The sequence below is a fragment of the Mytilus californianus genome, unplaced genomic scaffold (assembly GCF_021869535.1).
Source record: "Mytilus californianus isolate M0D057914Y unplaced genomic scaffold, xbMytCali1.0.p SCAF_8, whole genome shotgun sequence".
Lineage (NCBI taxonomy): Eukaryota > Metazoa > Mollusca > Bivalvia > Mytilida > Mytilidae > Mytilus > Mytilus californianus.
Genome location: NW_026262734.1, coordinates 109967864 through 109992027, shown reverse-complemented (window position 1 = coordinate 109992027; position 24164 = coordinate 109967864). Strand labels below are relative to the sequence as shown.

General features: G+C 32.1%; 1 protein-coding gene across 1 annotated transcript; it reads left to right on the top strand.

Moving 5' to 3' along the window:
- The first annotated feature begins 34 nt into the window (after window positions 1-34).
- On the top strand, window positions 35-22803 carry LOC127712985 (TRAF-type zinc finger domain-containing protein 1-like). The gene is made up of 11 exons (XM_052219567.1): window positions 35-341; window positions 3616-3808; window positions 5647-6094; window positions 7750-7995; window positions 9483-9550; window positions 10266-10468; window positions 10744-10873; window positions 13378-13906; window positions 16287-16392; window positions 17505-17652; window positions 18263-22803. Exons 1-11 carry the CDS (start codon window positions 295-297, stop codon window positions 18296-18298), a joined length of 2154 nt encoding a protein of 717 aa, XP_052075527.1. The 5' UTR covers window positions 35-294; the 3' UTR covers window positions 18299-22803.
- Window positions 22804-24164: the final 1361 nt, after the last annotated feature.

Here is a 24164-nt window from a genome sequence, read left to right as displayed (position 1 = left end):
AATTAGCCAATCGCAATTGATGTTATATTGCAGATTAGAGCTGTCAAAATATTTTGTTGACAAGCCAGGCTACAGTTTGTATCCCAAGTTTCTTTGAAGAAGGGGAAACACCCTGTAGTTTCTTTATTGTCATCGAAAACAGAATGTTGCTCTGTTGCCTAAATGAGTAAAACTAAATGATGATCAGCGATTCATAATGAATCATTGGTTGATTATATCTGAATGACAAATTTGTAATGATAAAAAACATTCTGGTAACGTGACCAAGCAACTTTCAGTTTCATAAACATCAACATGGCTGAAGATTCAAAAGAAATGGAGACAAAGTTTTGCAAAAATTGGTAATTTATTGTTGGATATTTATTTTAAAATAATGTTCATGTTGTAGAAATTATGTTTTCCTTTAAAAAATATTATAATGAAGGGTGTCTTAATTTTTTTTTTGGGGGGGGGGGGGGGGGGGGGGAGGGGGAGGAGGAGAGGTTCTTATCCTGTAACCTGCATATTGTTTTGTCAGAATCCTGTATCCTGCTTATCATTGTCATAATAGCGCTTGTAATTTCACATGTCCTGCCTTACTCCGTTTCCTGTTTACACGCAAAATAATTTGACTTTGATCACGTGTCATGCTTACAAAAAATCAGCCAATCTCGCATCATGCTTATATGTACTCCCCAATGAGACCCACAATATAAATTAACAAGATTCCAATTTGGTTTTTATGAATAGACTGCCCCAGGCAGTTGACCTGAGGTATTTGGGGTAAAATGAGTCATAGGACTTTGTGACATAAAGATATTTGCATTCTGACATCAAGTTTTCCAGGAAAAAAGATCAATTGGAAGATTATTTATTGTTGACTAACATGGCTTACATTTGTACAGGGATCACCATGACCCATTGTAGAGTGGCGTTGCAGTCTTCACAGTAAACTTTTAGGACCAAAGGCCCACACCCCATTTTTCAGAAATTGTTGTATAAATTCTATAGGCCTGTAAGATTAACTTTCATAGGCCCACCAGGAAGTTTTCAAGCATAGGGCTTCAGACTACTGGTTTATCATGAAGACTGGTGTTGCATCATGCTTGAATTTCCCTCTGCCACAATTGTTTTCATGCACCTTGCTTATACAGTCAGGGGTACTACTTGTTCAAGTTATTTTTATTTACTTGAAGAAGCAAAAAGCACCTAGACACTAGTCGGAATGTAGTAGGAATCTACCTAGAATTATAGAAAGTAGGCGGACAGGGAAAATGAACAAAATTCTGACTGGATTTTTTATTTTCTCACTGGCAAAATCCTACCATCTAGCTGGAATTTTAAAAGTCTGTATGGATTTTCTTCTGTTTTGAAAATATGAAGTGGAAATTTGGATAGAAAATCTTATTCATTTTCCTACTACTAGATTCCTACCAGAATTAATTTATTCCTACTAGAAAATCTTTCTACATGGAATCTTTTTAATTATCTTAAACTGGATTCATGTTTGCTAATGGCACTCATTTTGCTGTGTTATTAATGCAACCAAGTTCCAGTATATAAATTCAAAAGTTTGAGGATAGAAGAATGAAAAGTTGTGTTGGAACACAATGCTGCAAGGGTCAAACAACTACATTATTGAAATATGAGAAAATATTGCTCATGTAGATTGAAGGTAATTTTTATACTTTTAGATGAAATTTTTTATCTGTTTGCCAATATATTTCGTAATCAGTTAATTCAACAATAGTGCATAATTTTACTCATTATTTGTTCATTACTCTTTTAAAATTCATCTAATCAACATTTTTGCCTATCTACTTATATAACACAATTTCTAGCTTGGATACATTTATATATCACAGCTTCCTAATACATTTCAAAAGTCAACTTTTTTTAAATGAATATATTCCATGCATTTCCTTTGTTCTTTGTTTTTTTAGATTCAAACTTAAATGATTGACCCAGTTGTGTATTTGTGAATATACACTTACATTTTGTATATTTTTAGATTCCTACTAGAAAATATTTTTTCTTTGTGGAATTTTGAAAAATTCCTACCAGGTTTTCTAGTAGGAATTTTATTTCCCCGCCAAATTATTCCTGCTAATTTAAATATTCCTGGTAGGAATATACAATATTCCTTCTTAGAAATTACTGCTAATTTAAATTTTTCGGCTATTTTCCGTGTGGATTCCTACTACTGTCTGACTAGAATATCACTCTTTTCTGGTAGGAATTCAATGCAATATTCCTACTATATTCCGTATACATTCTGTGGGGAATATTTCATACAGGTTAAACAATTTTTCTCTGGTTAGCTCATAATTTTTTGTTATAGTTCAGCCTTTTACACTTAGATGATTTAGTAAAGACATCTGCAAAGGACAGACAATTAATAGTGCTATTTATAGAGTAAAGAAGTCCTGAGAAATTCAAGAAATGGAGATAGTATGACTTTTTTACTTGTATAAGTAAAAAAATGGGAATGTCTAAAGGAAATAACTAAGCCATTAGAATATATATATAATTTACCTATACAAGTAAATAAAATACACTTGCATAAATATCTAACGAATTTACTTATATAAGTATATTAATATTTACTTCTTCAAGTATATAAAAATAACTTGCTCAAGTATTACCCCTGACTAATATGCAGTTCGCCATGCAGCGTCATTGCTTCAAAAATCAATAGATTGAAGTTGAATACCGGATACCTCATGTCAGTGGCAATTAAGCAATCCAATTAGTATTTAATAGTGTGAGCAGTGCCTCAAGAAATTTTTACATTGACAGCTAATTGCATGATTTACCTTGTTGTGCATGATTAAACAGATGACTTATACAACATACACGACATACACTAAATTAAGATGAAAAAGGAAAAAAATAAGGTTTATAATATATGCATTAAAGATGAATAAATATCAACATTTACTGAAATCATTAATACAGGGAAAATAATTTCAGCAGATAAAATATATTAATTTTCAATTCAAATCTATTCTGTGATGCCATGCATGGCAAACATTATGTCATGTTTAGTTATATCTCTTGAAGGTGTATACCACTATGGTTCTGAAAGCTTAAGACCTTCAATAACATGAACAACATTTTGGGTGATCCTTTGGAATTTTTTATAAAACATCATAATAGAGCCATATGATTCCCAGCAAATTTGTGTCTGAAGAGCTTACGATTGCCCTGCAAATTTGTGTCGGAAGAGCTTACAATTGCCCTGCAAATTTGTGTCTGAAGAGCTTACGATTGCCCTGCAAATTTGTGTCTGAAGAGCTTACCATTGCCCTGCAAACTTGTGTCTGAAGAGCTTACGATTGCCCTGCAAATTTGTGTCTGAAGAGCTTACGATTGCCCTGCAAATTTGTGTCTGAAGAGCTTACCATTGCCCTGCAAACTTGTGTCTGAAGAGCTTACGATTGCCCTGCAAATTTGTATAAATATCTAAGTTTTATAAATCAGAAAAGTACAACAAAACACACATACACAAATAATCTTTTAGAGCTTCCGATTCAAGTAACACATGCCTTGTATTAAGATATATTAAAAGCCTAATGATAACTAATGAACATGAAATATACATGATATAGTTTAATATTTTGTATTTGTTTTCAGTAAAAGAGACATCAGTGCTGTTAATTTTGTTATGCATGAGATGCACTGTATGCGTAACATTACATTATGTAAGCACTGTCAAGAACCTGTACCCAAGGGAGAAATTGATCTACATTTCGAAGAAACTCATGCAAAGATTGCTTGTCAGAAATGTGGTGTACAGGTAGAGAAAAGTGTCCTAGAAAAACATGAGGTATAATGAATTTGCACATATTAAAGTGATACAAAGCATGATTATACTTTTTTGAAGATTGCAGAAAAATTGTGATTGAGAGATCTGTGTTATAAAAAATGACAATGTTTGCTATTTTCTGATATTAGAACAGCTGCGAAGTCCTTTGAATTCAGAATCTACATGTTATGTATATATGTCTCCTTTACAGTTCTGTATTGAGGATTGTTTGGAACTTTAAATTTAGAATAAATATTCCATTTCTGGATCTAACAGGTGTCATATGTGGTTGTATTAATGTTTATTTGAAGGATAACAACACATTTTCCTCCCTTTAAAGGGGCATTAGCTACGAGATATGTAAAAAATCTAATATGTGATTTTTTTTGTTCAATCATTAATGAAAGTGAAATAGTGAAATAATTATTCGCTTTTAGCCGCCAGTATGATTCAATTTTGTCAAAATAAGCTAAGAAACATTGATGATGAATGATTCACTTGCAAGTGAATAATTCGACCTCATTGAATCCGTATTCATGTGAACTTCAATTTAACCCCCTAGCTAGAGATGGATAACACGTGAATTGTATGTGTAAAGTTATTTAAAGGAATAGAATGTCAACATTGAAAGTGAAATGAAGGTAAATCATTTGATTGACTGATCCGATCCACAAAAGAGCATTCTTATACAAATAAAAACAATGATAAACATATATTTTTAATCTATAATATGAAATTAAACAGACCTAGAAAAATCCAATAGCACAAGTTTGCTTAATCTATTTATATCTTTATTTATGTTTACATCGCTTATATGGTCATCGGATGACTTTGGAGGTCAACTCGATAGTTAATTAGATGGCGTCTAGACTAAAATACACACGAAACGAAGCTACGTGTTATCATGCCGATGTCCTGTTAACTGATTATTTCAGACTTTTAATAGTTTGGATAAATGTTTTACATTGTTATAAATCAAATATGAGAATTTGAGTCAAATCAGTGAACATGAATTTGACAGCTAGTGCCCCTTTTATCTGGTTTAATTGTTTTCTCTGGTTCACTAGAACAGTCCCATCACTATATTGATAACACAGTTGAAAAGAGTACATGTGCGAAATCACTGGAAATGTTTATAAAAGTGTATATATATTTAACTGAATCACTTTATGTACACTGCCATATTGTAAAAAAACATATTAATATATATTTTGCATTATTAGTCCCATTCGCCTACCAGCGAAGTCGATGGGGACTTTAGATTTGCACTCCGTCCGTCTTTCTCACAGTCCATTCGTCAGTCCAGCAAATCAGTTTTCCACACTTTTTTTCTTTGTGCTTGACGATATTGATTTGAAATTTGGTATATAGTTTTATCATGACAAGTTACAGATCAAGTTCCGGTCTGATGATTTTGTGAAGAGTTATGGCCCTTGGACTAAGAAAATTCACTCAAATAATCAGTTTTTCGCACTCTTTTTTGTCATGCTTGAAGATATTGATTTAATAATTATTATATGGTTTTATCATGACAAGTTACAGATCAAATTCAAATTTTGTTCCGGTCTGATGATTTTGTGCATAGTAATGGTCCTTGGACTTAGAAAATTCACTCAAATAATCAGTTTTCCCCACTTTTTTTCGTCATGCTTGAAGATATTGACTTGACATTTGTTATATAGTTTACACCTGACAAGTTATAGATCAAGTTAGCATTTTATTCCAGTACAATGAATTCTTAACTGGTAGGGGACTATGTATTGCTATGCAATACTGTCAGAATGCTAGTTAAAAATCAAATAAAGATTTTTTTGTTTTACCTGACTGTCTTAATTATTAATTGTCATTTTATATTCTAGGAGGATGAATGTTCCAAAAGATCAATGAAATGTTTATATTGTGAACTGGAAATGCCAAAGATTGAACTAGACAATCATTTAGATTATTGTGGTACAAGGACAGAGGAATGTGTAAAGTGTGGACAATTTATCATGAAAAAAGATGACTTAAAACACGAAGAAAGTAACTGTACTTACCCTACTCCAAAACCCTTGACAGATAATACGTCAAGTAGAAATCATGCAAATGGCGGAAGCAGTGTTCTATTACCAGATCAGCTTTATAGAACTGAAATTGATCCTTTTATGTTTGAAGAAATGAACAGAATTTTACGAACAGAGGATATACATGATATATATGGTGCAGCAGGGGGACCCGCCAATCCTATTGTTAATGACACCAGACGTGATAAAATGAAATTTACAAAGAGCAAAACAAATAAAAAATCAGAGGTTAATAAGCAAAGAGGTAAGTTATTTAATATAGCATGTCCTGATGACGCCTGTCTTGCAGGTGAAACATGTAGACCATAGCAAATAAAATTGCAGACCATTTGAAGTGTTGTTGTCAGTTTTGAGTATTATTTAAATGTTGCATTCATTTGCATAATTTGACAACCCTGCATACCAAGGTATCCACTTCAGGGACTCTATCGAAATGATTCACACAGGCGTTGGTTCACCAAACGGAGTTTAATTTAAGATTAATTTATTCGTGAACCCCTGCATCCCGAAGTTACCGCCTTGCTACAAGCGCTGATCTACAGGCCACCAGCGTATACATGGACCAAGGAATATTCCATACGTGCGACAAAACAACAACTGAACCAAGATTTCCAAGATTTCAGATACCACTTTACATACATGTACATCTATAAATGATAGCAGAAGCAACGTACCAAACACCATGTGTGTGCCGAACATAAATGAACTATAAATTTACAACCATGCCGAAAAAAAGACCAACTATACAGCAGACTATCAAAAAATTATATATATACCAAATAATTAACAAGGGAACAATTTTTGACAATTTTATTTTTCATTAGCGGCGACCAAAATCTTCCCATTGTTGCCGACGCGCCAGGAAGTAGTAACATCCAACAATGGCCAGGTTGGAAGAGAAGCCTTGTGAAGTGGTAGGAACCATGGGTAGATCGTCCATGTAGATACCAAGCCTTTAGAACAATGTCATGTATCATATAAAAGTAAAACGAACTCAATTTACATTGTAAAACAAAATTTATTTTTCTATATTTATCTTATCTATTTATAGCTCTTTATTGCTACTTTCACTTTTCATTGTTTCTCTCACCCTGACAACGTCAAATTCAATGTACCACTTTGAGTACTTCAGTAATTAATTTCTGTATGAAAATTGTCCTGATGACGCCTGTCTTGCAGGCGAAACATGTAGACCATAGCAAATAAAATTGCAGACCATTTGAAGTGTTGTTGTCAATTTTGAGTATTGTATAAGTTTTGATAGTTTCATATATATATATATATATATATTAGCTTATTAATTTTATCAAAAACCTTTTTTTTGTCATTTTCAATTTTACCAAAACTACAGAACTCTAAGGGTACTTGATTGTTGCAAAAATTCAAAATTTTGTGGTTTCTAAGCTAGATGTAAAAAAGGCTTTACAAAATTGTTTGAAATTTTAAGCTGTTTTTGGATGTCTAATTACAGGTAAATTTAGTTGGATTTTTTTTAAATTTTCAATTTCATGACTTTTACCATTCCAGGGTTGTAGTTTTCAGATTATAGATAAAGAAAGGATTTAAGAAATGGGATTCAATTTTGATGATTCAAAGTGTTTTTGACCATTTAACCCAGTTTAAACATCAATTATAGTAATTATACCCCTGTTCAACAAAGTCAATAGTATATGACGATCCTTATGTCACGTAATGTGATCTTATGTCTGTTCATCACATATTTGGTTTTCAACTGATAATAAAAAAAGCACTTTGCCCAAATCTTACAAAATTTAAACACATTATCATGGACCACAAAATACAGGTGAGGATGTTTTTGTCTGTTATTTTACGTCTTGTAAATTTTAATTTTGTCTTTGAAATTTAAATTCTTTTGATTTATTTCTTTTTGAATCTCAGAGAGGACAAATCAGAGATCAGAGCCAGTATTTGATCCCCGATCCAATCCAGTTAAAAACAGCAGCCAGGAGGAACAAGACAGATTGTTAGCCATGCATCTTAGCCAAGACCTCAATGAAGAGGATAATCTACAAGACATTATCAGGCAGCTTGATAAGCCATCAGTAGTACCAAGGGGAGGAAACTCCTCCAGTAGACTGGACAGGAATGTTTCTGATAGTTATGACATTGAACCTGATCATGCAGGTCTGTTTTCAAAATACATACTGCTTAGAGTGTTTGAATCATAATTAAACTACTCATATCATTGCTTTAGTAAGATGGAAGCTTTTGCCTTACTGTAAATTTTTATAAAAAAAAAACAATAAAGCGCTGTACCTTTGCTCTAAGGATTTGATATAGCATTTTCCTTCTTTTCTAATAAAATAGATTGAGTCCATAGTACACCTTACAAATCATGCAGTAGTAAGTACTTTTGAGGAATTTCAGCAGAATTTCAGATTTTTAGCTCACCGTGGCCGGAAGGGCCCCATGTGAGCTTATGCCATCACTTGGCGTCCGTCGTTGTCCGTCATCTGTCGTCGTCGTCGTAAACTATTTCAAAAATCTTCTCCTCTGATACTACTGCGCCAAATACCTTCAAACTTTAACTAAATGTTCCTTAGGGTATCTTGTTTATAAATTGTATCAGAAGTTTTGATCCATCGACAAACATGGCCGCCATGGCTAAAAATAGAACATAGAGGTGAAATGCAGTTTTTGGCTTATATCTCAGAAACTAAAGCATTTAAAGCAAATCTGACATGGGGTAAAAATGTTCAAAAACAACCCATTGTTGGGTTGCTGCCACTAAATTGGTTGTTTTAAGGAAATTTTGCAGTTTTTGGTTATTATCTTGAATATTATTGAAGATAAAGATAAACTGTAAACAGCAAAAATGTTCAGCAAAGTAAGATCTACAAAAAAGTTTATATGACCAAAATTGTCAATTGACCCCTTAAGGAGTTATTGCCCTTTAAGGACAATTTTACACAAGTTGTTTTATGTTTTTTAACTTTAAAAATCTTCTCAAATGAATCTAGTATAAATTTTGTATTTCATTTCCTTGTACGTCAAGAAACATAGACACTATGGCTAAAATGGAACATATGGGTAAAAAGCAAAAATAATCATTGATGAAAGATTTAAGCAAAAAAAATAACAGGTGAGCGATTCAGGCTCTTGAGAGCCTCTTGTTTTGGATAACATCAATGAGACAATGAAACGACAGCCCAGGTTCACAATCAACAGACATGTAAAGAATGATCAATGATAATTGTGTCGAGCTCTAAGCAGCTCAAGTTGTGAGTAAATTCAATGGATACAATTGGTGACATAACGTTAGTTCGATATTTGTGTAAACACAAAATGACAATAATTTGAGATTGAATGGCTTTATTCACACATTTATTTACACTTTATATATAATTACAAGACTTATGTTGTGGTTTTTTTTCCTAGCATGACTGCTTCCTCTACCAATCATGCCAATAAAAACTGACCACCACAAAATAACTAATAGTATTGAAAGTGGTGTTTAACGTCAGTCAATCAATCACACACAATTGTAATTACAGCTTTTTGTATTTAAAATACCTGATCTCAATTTTTATGCAATGAGTACACACTGAAATATTTTAGCTGTAAAGAAATACATGAAATAATGACTTTAACTATAATATTCTACTTTTCAGATATCTCACTTTTACCATGTGAGTTTTGTGGAGAAGCTATTCCCATAGATGACTTAGTCAATCATCAGGTACATAATAAAACATTCTGGTCAAACAGGAAGTTTAACTCTTTTAATAAAGTGCATTTTTAAAAGACAAAAACACACATTTTTTCTTTGCATCTTTTTAAGAACATTTGTCACCTTCACAAAAGCTGCCCTTTAAAATCCACTTAAAAAAGAAAGATCCAGTTTAAATAGTTAAACTTGGCCATGTTAAGTTAATAATTGTTAAATTTTTTATTGGGATGTCTACAAATACTGGACTACTCAAGTATCACGTATTAGTACTGAGTATGTTATATCAAAATATACTGGATTATTTGGTTTTCTGTTAGGATATTGTTTCTTTCTTTTCATATGTTTTTATTTAATTCAGAACGTCCCTTTATAATCATTGATAAATCATTTTAAAATATGATTCATATGTTTGTGTTAAATTGTGGTTCAGAAATTGTTGGTTAACATACTTTAAGTTTTTACAAAAGGCCATCTCTGGAAAGTTTACCTGGCGTTTATCATGTTGCACTATATATTATATAGAGACTTTTTGATAAAAATTTACACAACCGACTGGATGAGTCCCAAGATGATATTTCTTAATACCAGTACTTGAGTATTACTCAGTAAAACTAACAAGTACCAGATTCAGTTGACATCCCTAATTTTTTGTAAAAGTTTTATCTCTCAACAATAACAAAAGTTTAAGTGTAGTTTTGACATTTGAAATATTGATTGTTTACAGAGCCATTGTACAGATGACCCGCTAAGCTCTCTGATGCCACAAATCAATAATAGAGAAGATCCTGGTTGGAGCTCAGGAAGAATAGCTCAAGAAACGACACCACTTCAGCTGGACAATAGACTGAGATCTCAAGAAACTACCCGACATCAACCCTCTGTGATAAATAATCTAGATTATGGAGTTACACAGAATATATGGGCTGGGTAAGTGTATATATACGTAGGAATACTGTAAATAATAATTAAGTAGATGTGGTATATTGTAAGCATGACCACAGAAGATCTATGTATTGTATACTTATATTGTAAATTTAGAAAATAATTAGATTTTTTGATACCAGTTCACCAATCTGGAGTTTTTCAGTGATTGAAGGAATTACATTTTTTAGCATAATGATTTTGCATCATCAAAGATGTTTGACTTCTCAGGCCTGAAGTAATTGTTTTGATATAATAGTGTACATATGTGTATATTTCAGTGACAGTAACAATGAAGATATACATGGATTGATAGATTTAGATAGACACGGACCTGATAGTGATAACTTTATGCTTCCCTGTGAATTCTGTGACGAACTCTTTCCACAAGATGTTCTAGTACAGCATCAGGTATTAAACATAGAGCTTTAATATATAGATGACATATGGCTTGTGATTGAAAGTTTGCACCCTCAACATGCTCAAGTTGCACTTTTATTATGAAACCAATAGGAATTAGAACTAAAAGATAAACAAATGTGAACAAAACATAAAAAAAAATCCTGAATATTGAGCAACACAAGTCTTACCAAAACTATGAGTAAGCAGGGGTACATGTTATGACCTAAATAAATGTGATTGTTTTTTTTACTGGACAAAATGTGTTTTTACTACCTTCATTTTGATACAGGACCGTAATCTATGTGAAAAGGTCAATGGCACAACTCAATTTGTTTAATGTAAAAATAAAATGTGTAGTGATTGCCAATGGTAAAACTATCCAATCATAGACCAAAGGATAAAGAGGTAAACAACTAAATGTCATAGAACCACCCTAAACAATTTAAAATACCTATACTGTATATCAAACTGTAAACATAGAACCACCCTAAACAATTTAAAATACCTATACTGTATATCAAACTGTAAACATAGAACCACCCTAAACAATTTAAAATACCTATACTGTATATCAAACTGTAAACGGCCCCATTGTAATTATATAAGATGTTACAGCAGAATGCATTGAGTGTGTAGGTAAAGGTATAATCTTTGGTTAGCTTGCTTGTTGGCTGAACCGTGAAGTCATTATTAGGTTAGGTATACTACCCTCCTTTCGGAGTAGTCTAGTCCTACAGACAGATAGATTGGTTATCTGTTGGACTAGTCTACTCTTAAAAGGGGGTAGTTTACCTAATAATGACTTCACGGTTCAGCTAGCTAGCAAGCTAACCAAAGATTTTACCTTTACCTACACACTCAATGCATTCTGCTGTTAACAATTCCAAACAGATGACTAACAATCTGATTCAAACTTTAAAAAAAGCAATAAAAAGTACAAAAATTTACGATAGACACCAACCAAGGACAATCACTTGATTAAAGGCTTCATTCTGTATGTGCCTGTCCCAAGTCAGGAGCTTGTAATTCAGCATTTGTCATTTGTTGCTGTAGATCATATTTGTTATTTGTTCATTGTTTTGTTCATAAATCAGGCCATTAGTTTACTCGTTTGAATTAGTTTCCATTTGTCATTTCGGGCATTTTATAGCTGACTGCAGTATGGGTTTTAACCAGGGCTTCCAAAAAATATTTGAGCTAGCCGAACATTTTTTGTGGTCTTATCCCGATTTTAATACCTTAAGACTTAGTAACCATGGTAACAAAAGGCACCCATAGTTATCAGTTGGGCATCATATGAATTATGATTGACACAGAAACGGTATTTGACTTGATTTTTAATATAAATTCGATGTTCTGGCGCTAACTGTTAAATTGACAGTGCACCATTAGAAGTGTGCAACATCAACGTATTATTATCTGTTTAAGACTCTTTATTTGTGCAAAATTACGCTGTCAATAACTTCACTTTCATTTTTAAAAAGTACTTTTCCTATTACTGGATGTTGACTGGACAATGGTAAAACACGTACCAGAGACGGATACGTAAAATCCGTGTACGTTTACAAAGCACAATTGAGTTTAAGTAGCTCTTTCCACGTAATTTCTACAGGAAAAGACTCGAAATGAACGTTAGATATAGGTATCAATGATATTTTAAGCATTTTTGAAAATTCGGATGCATAATTTAATCTCACACCTGCGCACATGGGCACCAGTGTACTAGTTCAAACAACGTGGTTATGATTTTTCACTTAAAACCTTTATTACTACCTTTTTAAATTTTCATCAAATCATATTTATATATACGTTTTCTGGTAATCTGAATCTTGTTGACTTAATTAATAACCGCTGAAATTTATGAAAATAACTTTTTAATACTAGACCGATCAATGTCCGGTACAAAATAGTTTACCTGTCACCTGAACAGGTAAAATCAGCTGTCAGAGAACTAATTAACCTTGATTGTAATGAGAGGGTATAATAGTAGGGTTTGTTTTGATAGTAATTAATAATCATGTCACTTAAATGACCGGAAATGTGTGGCTGTTTAAGGCAAAAGGTCAGGTCAAAAAGATTGCATAAACTTCAATTTTTTTTTCTGAACTATATTAAAATGTCCGTTTCAGCCTTGGCACAGCAAGTCATTTATATAATTTATTGGACTTGTCCGGAAAATATGACCGTTTTGAAAGCCCTGGTTTTAACCATTGTTAAAGGCCGTATGATGACCTCAAGTTGTTAATTTCTGTGTCTTTTGGTCTCTTATGGGGAGTTGTCTCATTCCATTGGCAGTCATATCACATCTTCTTATTTTTATATTCATGATTTATTTTGGAAGATTTTTTTCAGTTCTTTAATTTGAAAGGATTAATACCAAGTTTTGTCAAATCTGTGAATGTTTTACAATATGCATCAGTAACGCAGAACTTGTCTATCAAACTTAAGGTATAATACATTAACATATTAGTCACCACTTGAACAGCATACTGAAGTATACAATGTATTTTTAGGCTGTATGTGAACCAAACAGTTCCATGACGCCAAGAGTTGCCTCCCCAGCTGTACAACGCCCTCCAAAGAAACAGAATAATGAACCTACTTTACACTCTGATAGATATCAACCCCCTTCAAACTTAAGTGAGATTTTACGGAATAGTAGTAGAACATCGAATTCAAGAACAGGAAGTAGTGCCAGTAAAGATGAACCACCATCCAAACATTTGAGGGAAACATTACATAAATATGGGGTTGATATGAAAGAACCTAAAATTCCAGGGCGTAGGTATTCATCTACCAATGATAGTGACGAGGAAAATCACTCTACACCTAGAAGATTAGGTCAACCAAAGCGAACTGATAGTGCTGTACGGACAAGAAATACATTAGAAAATTTACTTTCGCCTGACCAGCCTAGTCCAGCTTTCGATTTTCTTGGACATATAAATGGTGGGAAACGTAAACAAAGTAAAGATAATATAAACGTTTCTCGGCAGAATCATACCACTGGATATACACCATCATCTCTTTCCGGAGCAAGAGGTAGGTCAACTGTCTAAGTAAAGATAATATAAACGTTTCTCGGCAGAATCATACCACTGGATATACACCATCATCTCTCTCCGGAGCAAGAGGTAGGTCAACTGTCTAAGTAAAGATAATATAAACGTTTCTCGGCAGAATCATACCACTGGATATACACCGTCATCTCTCTCCGGAGCAAGAGGTAGGTCAACTGTCTAAGTAAAGATAATATAAACGTTTCTCAGCAGAATCGTAGCACTGGATATACACCGTCATCTCTCTCGGGAGCAAGAGGTAGGTCAACTGTCTATAAGTAAAGATAATATAAACGTTTCCCGACAGAATCATACCACTGGATATACACCGTCATCTCTCTCTGGAGCAAGAGGTAGGTCAAATGTCTAAGTTAAGATAATATAAACGTTTCTCGACAGAATCATGCCACTGGATATACACCGTCATCTCTCTCCGGAGCAAGAGGTAGGTCAAATGTCTAAGGTTACATAAAATAGCTGACCGTGCGAGGGCTGTATAGTCAGTCAAGGTTGTTAAAAACTCCCATCATCATAAAATATTTGAAGTTTAAATACTTGCACAGAAGTATAGATACAGATGTCAAGAAAATATGATGAATTGAATTTATCTTTAATTATTATTTTATATACATTGTAGTGCAAATGGAGTTATTGTACTAAAAAGTCATATCAAATTCTAGCAAATCACCTCACATGTAGTTTCAGAGGAGTAGTGATTGAAATAACTCTGAGAAATCTTTTCCAAGAGAATTATTTCTTTTGATTATATTCGTTTAAAGGGGTGTTTCTGCTAACTGTCAATTTAGAGGTTTTTTTGTGCATTTATCATTGCCATTTTTGACAAATAGACAGAAATTCAAGATTATTTATTGCAATTCCTGAAAAAAATCTGCATACAGATATCAGAATACAAGTTATTAATGTACTAACCACCAAGTTACATTATTAAAAACCTCACAATAATTTCTGAATTCACAGTAACTGATAATTTCAAATATTTCTCTAGCCTTCATCAAGCCTTCTTCCTTCATCAAGAAGCTTGGACAGATGATCAAGAGACAACATATAGAACAATTTTGAAAAATATTTTTTTCATTTTTTTTATATTTTACTGGTAAATGAACTTAGTTTTGTTCATGCAATTAATTTTTGGCTACAATTTTTGGTTAAAATTTCGTTAAGACATAAATAACTTTTTTAAAAACTTCATGGGATTTTGACATATCTTGCATATATATAATAAAATTGAGAATGGAAATGGGGAATGTGTGAAAGAGACAACAACCCGACCAAAGAGCAGAAAACAGCTGAAGGCCACCAATGGGTCTTCAACACAGCGAGAAAATCCCGCACCCGGAGGCAGGCTTCAGCTGGCCCCTAAACAAAATGTGTACTAGTTCAATGAAAATGGACATCACACTAAACTCCAAAACATATAAATGAACTAAAATTAAAAAACATACAAGACTAACAAAGGCCAGAGGCTCCTGACTTGGGACAGGCGCAAAAATGCGGCGGGGTTAAACATGTTTTGTGAGATCTCAACCCTCCCCCTATACCTCTAGCCAATGTAGAATAAATAAACACACAGCAAGACGCACAGTAAAACTCAGTTTAAAAGAAGTCTGAGTCCGATGTCAGAATAGGTAACAAAAGAAACTAAGCAAAATGACAATGATACATAAATTAACAACGGACTACTAGCAGTTACTGACATGCCAGCTCCAGACCTCAATTAAACTGATTGAAAGATTATGTCTTCATCATATGAAAATCAAACACAATCCCTCCCGTTAGGGGTTTAGTATCATACCATCATAAAATATATGAGAAGAACATAACCCGTATCATGCTAACAACTGGTTTTAGAATAAATGTGTTTATTTCTGATGCAAAGACCCTATGAGTGAATCAATATTAATACCAAAATATGCCATCTTCAATGATCTGACAACAGTATCGTAACTATATCCTTTATAAATAAGTCTGTTAAAAGGTTTGGTTAGGTTTTAAGGTGAATGAATAAGCTTATTCATAATCAAGAACCAATTTTTAAAAAAAATCTTTTTGGGATATCTCACTGATAAATGAACATTTTGGGCAATCATCTTAGCAATTTACACTAACAACAACCATCACCGGAAAATCCCAGGGTTCAGCAAAACCTATACAATTTTTTTTTTATTTTTGAAAGACAAAATATAAGCTCCCACCAGCAGAGCTAACTACCCTATATTTGCATAATATTTAACATTTGTATTTTATTCTCTTAATTCACTTCGTTATTTAACATGTTTGATTTTTCATTCAGTTTTAAAAAAAAATATGTTATGATTGTAAACATTTTTGATATTCAATTGAAGGAGACACAAAGACCAGTAAACCAACAGGTACCAGTAGGAATGTAAGAAGAGATCAAGATGGCTTTGGTTTTGGTGTAGATACTAGAACTAACAGAACTAGTACAAGGTACTCATCAGGGTTTTCACTAAGGATTTTTGAAGGCGAGTCCACAGACTTGTCATTTTATGGCCATTGTGAGTCTAACAGTGAGAAGATGAAATTTTATTGAGCACTATATTATTCAATATTTCAGTCCCTATGACAAAATAGAGCAAGGAAATGACATCAAATTTAGATTATTTTTAAAGTTTTGTTATAAAATGATGATATATGTGCTCTGTTGATACAAAATTTTTCAATCTTGTTGCATCTTTGGACTCAACAGTTTTGAAGATGATGAGTCCAGATAGATTTTCATGAGTCCAGGACTCATGGACTTGCCTTAGTGAGAACCCTGCTCATATTGTTATCCTTCCTGAGCAACTGATATCATGTGCATTTATACAAAAGTCTTCTCTTCTGGTCAAAGTTTTGTCTATTCTTTTTAGTGTATACATTTTTATTGCCTCCTAGGTGTCTTTGTATATAGTTTTCCTTTTAGCCCAAGCTTTAGTTGACACAATTTTTAGTTGATGTGCACATATTTAGTGGTTTTGTCATTGTGTTGTGCTTAAGCTTGTGAATCTGTCTTCAATTATAATGGAAGAAGATATGATTAGGCTACTGTTGTCCCTTGAATTGAAACTTCTTGCATTTAATGCGATACTGTAATAACTGCCAAAAGAGCCTCAACTAGAGATCTTGTCAGTTGTCATTAATATTCAGATATGAACCAAGTCATTTTGCCTCGAGAGATGTCCTATGCAAAGTTAATGTACGTAAGGTATGTTTTTTAGGTAAGACCTTACCTTATAACATTATAATATTATAGCTATAGTGTCATCACAAGTGATGTGTTTAACCAAAGTGTCTAGATTAAATCATCTTACTTAGTAACCAACAGAATGACATTAATTTTTAAGGATTGAATACTTTTTTTTTTTCTACAAAGAATTAAATATCATTGGCTAAATAATGATTCTTATCATATCTCCTCCTTGTATTCTGCCTCTAGATTTGGTTATTTCTTTACAAAAGGGGAACAGTATTGCAAATATCACATGAGGATGGCCTATAAATGTCTGTTTATGAGTAAAAGAAAATTTTTAATGCCATTTAATTTTTTTTTTTAATTTTAGGCCTACAGCAGATATCACACCAGTTACATCAAGTAGGACTAGATATCAACCTAGCACTACTCAACCTCGTACATCAGCACTGGATTCTTCAGGAAACAGTAGGAGAAATCGTACAGCAGTTTTTGATAATGGTATTAACAGAAACAATGTGAGAATTTTATTTATATTGTCATTTCAACTTTTATACTGTCATATCAATGTTTTTAACTTCCAATATGATCATGACAAAAAGTATGTGTTCAGTTTCGTAGTCAAAATGAGAAACGGAACACGTTTGTAACTGAGTTCGCACAATATGAGTGGAAATTCATGAATTCCTTGTTTTCTACTCCTTTCAGTTTCCACTGAAAACAGTAACATTGACTTATTTCTCCATGAATTTAAAGACATTTCGAAAGTTTTCTTCCAATTTACAAAGCCAGATTTGCCATTTTCTAAAGTTTCACTGCTCCAAGAACAATAACTCTGCCGATTGAAAACTCTTAAACAATTTTCCACCATACTGGAACAGGCATTGTAGGAATCAGAATTTTTAAAACCTCTTGCAAGGGGTCAACTCCTTTGAGCGGTCACTTTTAATACTTTCCTTGAGTGACTGCTTAATGCATGTTTGACTGTATTCAATAACATTACCTTTATGTCAGGTAAATCCACTATTTTGTTTTCTGCTTTTCTGACATAGAATGATTTTAGTATATTTTGCAGAAGAAAGTAGACTTTGTAATTATAGATAACCTACTGTATGTTTTATTTTTAAGAAACCACCCAGTAGAAGACATCAAGACCAGCTGTAATAGTGAACATTGAGATGTATATACAGTATAAACAAACTGTTAAAAACATTTTTGGGGCCTTTTAGAATTTTTCTTATAGTATAGGCTTATGCTCATTGTTATAGGACAATTGCTATATTATAACAAAAGTGTTGGGCTGAACCTTTGTACAAAAATCCTTTTCAGTGTCCATGAAGTACAGATAGTCTTATTCTTATATATTAATTTGAAATTGAGTTTTTTGCAATGTATTTGGAAGGCCTTCATTCAGTCAGGGGCATTACTTAAACAAGTAATTTTTTTTAGTTACTTATATAAGGTAATATTTGTTTTTGAAAATTATTTAATTACTCAATAGAGTTATTTTATATTTCAATAGAAGCATGGACTAAATGCAGTTTTCATGGGTTTTTACATCATTTTATTACATAAAATTAAGAATCTATTAAATTTGAGAGAAGTTTAGAGATAAAAGGTTACTTTAAAGATAATGACAAAAATATTACTTGAATAAGTTATTTTATACATCTTTAAAAGAATTAGTAATTACAATTATTTAAGGAACATATGTAATTGTTTTGGGTTACAAATTATAAATAACTTTAAGTCTTAATTAAATCACAAGTGTCTATCTATTTATATCTGTCTACCTTCAAGATTTTCAAGGAAAATGATATTTTAATAGTCCCAAGAGACCAATCTTTGACCAAGAAGCGTCGATATGAAAGATAAGTGCGTCGGAAAGGCAATTAGTGTTTCAGGAGGATTCATTTTTATATTTCATGGGAAAAATAATCAGATGACTGTGAAAATTTGTTAAAGCTAGTAAAATCTGTAATAATGGACACCTTTAAAAATAATATTTAGAAAAGTACTTATATAAGTAATATTTAATATAGCCTCGTTTTCAACATTACTTGTATAGGTAATTTTAAAAGTTACTTGTTTAAGTAATGCCCCTGACTGTCATATTATAACTGTGAATTTTAACCGATTTTGAATTAAACAGATTTAAAAAAATACTCTTGTTAACTTTTACAGTCATAACTTGCTGCAGTTAAGTCATCTTTTGTAATAACTTGTTAAGGGCTATTCCATTAAAATGTATGTGGGAGGGTAGGAAGGGACTTTCAAAATATCCGTACAACCAAGAACCATTTTTTAGATAATTTTGCATAATGGTTATTAACGCATACTGAAAAAAGACCCATGACCCACATTCAATAATTAAACTTCCCTTCCTAACCTCCCACATACTTTTAATGGAATAGCCCTAATAATAGAAAAACAGATGTGGTGTATTTATTAACCAAAGCAAATTCATTATAAATTTTCTTTTTGTTAATAATCTAGAAAAAAAACCATTTGCACTAGAATTATGTACATATGCAGCATATGATGCTGGTGAAATTATATTTTTATAAAGTGTTTTATATATTGGATTATTCCAAAGAAAGTTATGGTGAAAATTTATGCTGTGCATGAATTGTGAATCAATTAATGAACTGTTATTGTCTCTGTTTTTATTGTTGCAACCTGAGATTTAGGTTTATTGCATAATTTATGAATTTGAAATTTGTCTTCAAAATGTATCATTCAAAAATATTATATAGTAAATTTTAAGGTCAGACAAACTAACTACACATTCAAAAATTGAATAACTTATTCATAAGGATTACTAGACCAAGACCTCTCTCTCATGGAGGAAATCACTCATAATATAAACCAGGAAAGATGGCAGGTCTGTACAATCATACTTCATGAAATTTTATGAAACTTTGTATTTATATAAGCTTTTTTTATGATTAAGAGATGACTTCTTAAGCAAAATTTTGAAAATATTTTTTTTCCTTTCTCAGAATGTCACTGATAGATTGGCTTTGTTTTTAGCAATTAACATTTAAAGACAGTCTTCAATTACTTTATTGGACATGATGAATTTGTTAACCTTAATGGATTGTTGTGAAACTTGGACAGGCGCTTATCTTAGGGATCAAGATATAGCATCTGAAGAAAAAAGTTTGAATTTTTAATAAAATGTTCGCATTTTGCTGATTAAGGGACTTACTTTTTACAGTCAACATTACACTGACAACAGCAATAGCAGGCCAGAATCAGGGTTCCAGAACCCTTTACAAATTTTGTTATGATTGCTTGCAATTTTCATTAAAGGTGCCTGTATACTATTTTTGTAAAAAGTTTGTGTGAGCTGTAAATCTCATAACGATTTTACAAAAGTTATTTTCCACTTGATCAGTGTTTCCATAAATGTATACAGCAGTCTTTGACATTTTAACTTTTCTGTATTCTTTTCAACATGTGTTTTAGCAACTTAGTAATAGGTTAAAAATTTCAAATAATTACCGTGAAGACTTTTTGGGGGGTTGGTTTTGGTTGGTTTTGATTTGTTATTGTATTTTTTTTCAATAACCAATTCTAATATATGAACTGAAGGGCTTGTAAATTTCATGTTAAGGATTATTTCTCTTTTAATTTATTTTGATATAGCCTTGTAAATTCCTCCATTTAGTCATATAGTGCATGGAATGTCACATTTTTGTTTATCAGGGTATACATTTATTAATATCAAACTGTGTTTGTGTTTAATTAGTCAGGGGACTATGTCTCAGTGTCACACTGGAAAGTTCAAAGAAAATTGACAAATGTACTGATGTAAATCATTTTAAAGTAGTTTTATGATATATGAAGGCCTGGTGTAGGTTTACAGAATAGAGAATAATGCGCAAAAAAATAGGCATAAGAAATAAAAATTAGAGAATACTATGGGGTGAAAATATAAATAATACAGATTAATCTGATAATGTGAATAAAAAGCTTAAAATATAGAAAAATGGCCCAAACATTAAAGAATTCATAAAATAACAGCCCATCCCCCCAAATCCTGACCCTCTTGTATAAATCGTATTGGTTTAAATCAAATGAACCAAATGTTCATTTCTCTTCCTATGTTGACAATTTTCTGCAGTAGTTTATTTCATACATTTTCAAACTCTGTCAAAGGAGGAGTTATGATAAGAGTAATAACTTAGACCTTGAAATTGCAAAATTAGTAAAATTCATCAATTCCTTGTTGTTTTTTGTTTTTTGTTTTTTTAATGTCATTTCAGATACCTTGGCTATATTGTTATGGCCAATTTTAATTGGCTGAGGAAGCTGGAGTTCATGCGAACTGGAAAACCTTGTCAATAAATGCTGTCATTCTGAAACAATGTATAGGTGTACGAGGGTAACACTTTCCTGCTATGTAATCCTCACTTGTGTTCCCTTCTTAAATAACCAATTATAAAATTCAAAACAAAAGGGGACATATTGAATAATAAGTCAGGAAAAGTCATTGGAGAAAAATGTCAGTTTTAACCAAATGTTGAGTGAAAATATGTTCTTTAATTAGTATTAAATACTTTTTAAAATGTTTAATAAATATGTGTGTTTTGCGTTGCTGTTCTATTGATGCTTTCCCCACATCCTCTTTTATTCCTATATAATTTCAGACCTTATTGTGGGCATTAACTAGTGTTCATCTTTAGCAATAGACCATAACATGACAGATTAATTAATGGGATTCCTGCACATGTGGTTATGGAATGTTACCAGCAACAATTGAAATGCCTCTTATTTGCATTTAAAAAAACATCACCTTTATTCCTGCCTTTGGATTTTTTTTTAACATTTTATTTTACTCATTGATGATTTATATCACAATGAAACCTGCAATAAACAAACCCCATGCAACTTATACAAATAATGGGACTTTTTCACATACACCGACTAGTATTGTGCCATATGAGATCGACCCCTCCTGTTGTCCCTCTTTGTTGTTGTTGTTGTCGGTGTCATGTTTTATGTTAATTAGAATCTCTTCGAAAACAGAATCAACCAATTTTACAACGATGCTTCTTCACCACTTGAAGTTAGGCTCCTGAGTTTTTGGCCAATGGTTTCAGGGTTTCTCATACTAAAATTTGACTTGATAAAAATATTTGCTATCAGTTTGTTAATCCACAACTCATTAAAAATGGCTGTATACAATCAGGCACACTTTGCACAGATTTTTCTAATAAACAGGAAGTTGTGCATCTTCTATTTTGATTTTAAATAAGTGATTATTAGAGTTTCTCATACCAGAACATGGACATAGCTATTTCTGCTTATATTATTTGAAGACAGCAGCGACACATGTTAAAGTTATTTTATTTTTCTAAATGGAATACCTGTTTTATCCAAAAAAATCTATGAGGGTTTCAGGTTAAACAGCTCTCACTGTATTAAATGAATAAAATGTGATCATTATTAGATTGCTTTGTAATATTGGTAGATCAGTCACATTATTTGAGTCTTATACTTCAGTCTCTGTTGACAAGTTGTTCTATTATGTACTGGTTAATTTTAAAACTGGAAGGCATTTGATGCCAAAATTATTTTTAATTTCTATGTATTTGAAATTTAAATGTTTATTCACAGTTGTAAAATAAAATAGGCCAATTTGAACAAGGCCATTATCATAATATTTTGTTAAGTTTTGTTTTTTGTCTCACCTGCAATAACATAAACGGTTCCAGATGCACATTTTTCCAATAAATGTCTCTTCAATGATGATCAAAGCCTTGTAGGTTAGACTAACAAGGCCATAAAATTTATGCTGCCAGAGGTTGAGTTTCTCTCCAGATATCCCAACATCCTCAACATACGAAAACTGGTTTCCAAGCTTGCTAAAAGTATCTTAAGGTGATTGATAGTGTTGAACAATTAAACACATTCAAGAGAAGACTTTCATTGTAACAGAACAGCTGATAATTTTATAATAAAATGTGTATTATAAACAACATCACTTTATTTACTATACATAACGATGAAATTGATGAATGAACCTATTTTGATAAAAACAAACTTGGTCTTTGTTCTTGTGATAGTTGTAACAACCATGATTACTATTCCTCTACGGAGATTACTGTTTTATAAACTTTTGTTACTTAAGGTAGATGGGGTGTCTAAATTATAATCCATAGAAGTTTTTAATAATTTGCCAAAACGTAGTTTATATCATGCTTTTTAAAAAAGAATAATAAAAAGAATAGGTCACAGGGCTTATTTTCACGCTACAGGTTGTGCAAAATTGACAGATTTTGTATAGATTATGCATGGAAAAACCAATTTTCTGCCATAAAACGAAAACTACACCATAGAATTTTGAGATAAAATATGAGAAGATAGCTCTAGTATTATGCTTTCGGATAAGAAAAAGAAAAAGAAAAAAATGGGTCACGGGACCCGTTTTCTTGCTTCATAAAAAATAGGTAAATTCCTAACACATTCTATTGTAAAAGTAACTTTATCTGAATTATCTGCCCTTACATTTGAGTTGCCTCCCCTTATGTGGCAAAGTTGAAAAAAATTGAATCAAACAAAAGTATTCTATTTTTGTAAAATACAACCATAAATATGATAAAACATGTCATTTTCTATCTTGAAATGAAAATTCTTACACATGAATTACCTACTACTCTCAAAATTTGCACATTTTATGAAAGATCTAAACCCATTGTTTTCTGGTATTTCAAAATCTAAGATGGAGGAAGACACCCTATCTACCTTAAAAGAACATTTGGTAGATAGAATAATAAATTTCATTATTATAGTTCAGGGACCTTGACATTAAAAAATATCAATATTAACTAAATATGTATAATTACTCTTCAATCTTTTAAATCTCTCTGGCAAATTTCAAACAAAAGAAAAGTATGTAAAAACATTTATTAGGCTTAGATCAGCATCTCAAAAAACTTAAAGGTCTACACAACATAAACTATACACACAACACAAAAAAACTAATTACAGTCACAATACAAGTACATGTAACTTACTCAAA

Bases quoted from the DNA above. Each gene is read 5' to 3' on its own strand.
- LOC127712985 (XM_052219567.1), top strand. From the start codon at position 295: ATGGCTGAAGATTCAAAAGAAATGGAGACAAAGTTTTGCAAAAATTG. The intron at 342-3,615 runs GTAATTTATTGT...ATTTGTTTTCAG, and splicing joins ACAAAGTTTTGCAAAAATTG to TAAAAGAGACATCAGTGCTG. The intron at 7,996-9,482 runs GTCTGTTTTCAA...TCTACTTTTCAG, and splicing joins CATTGAACCTGATCATGCAG to ATATCTCACTTTTACCATGT.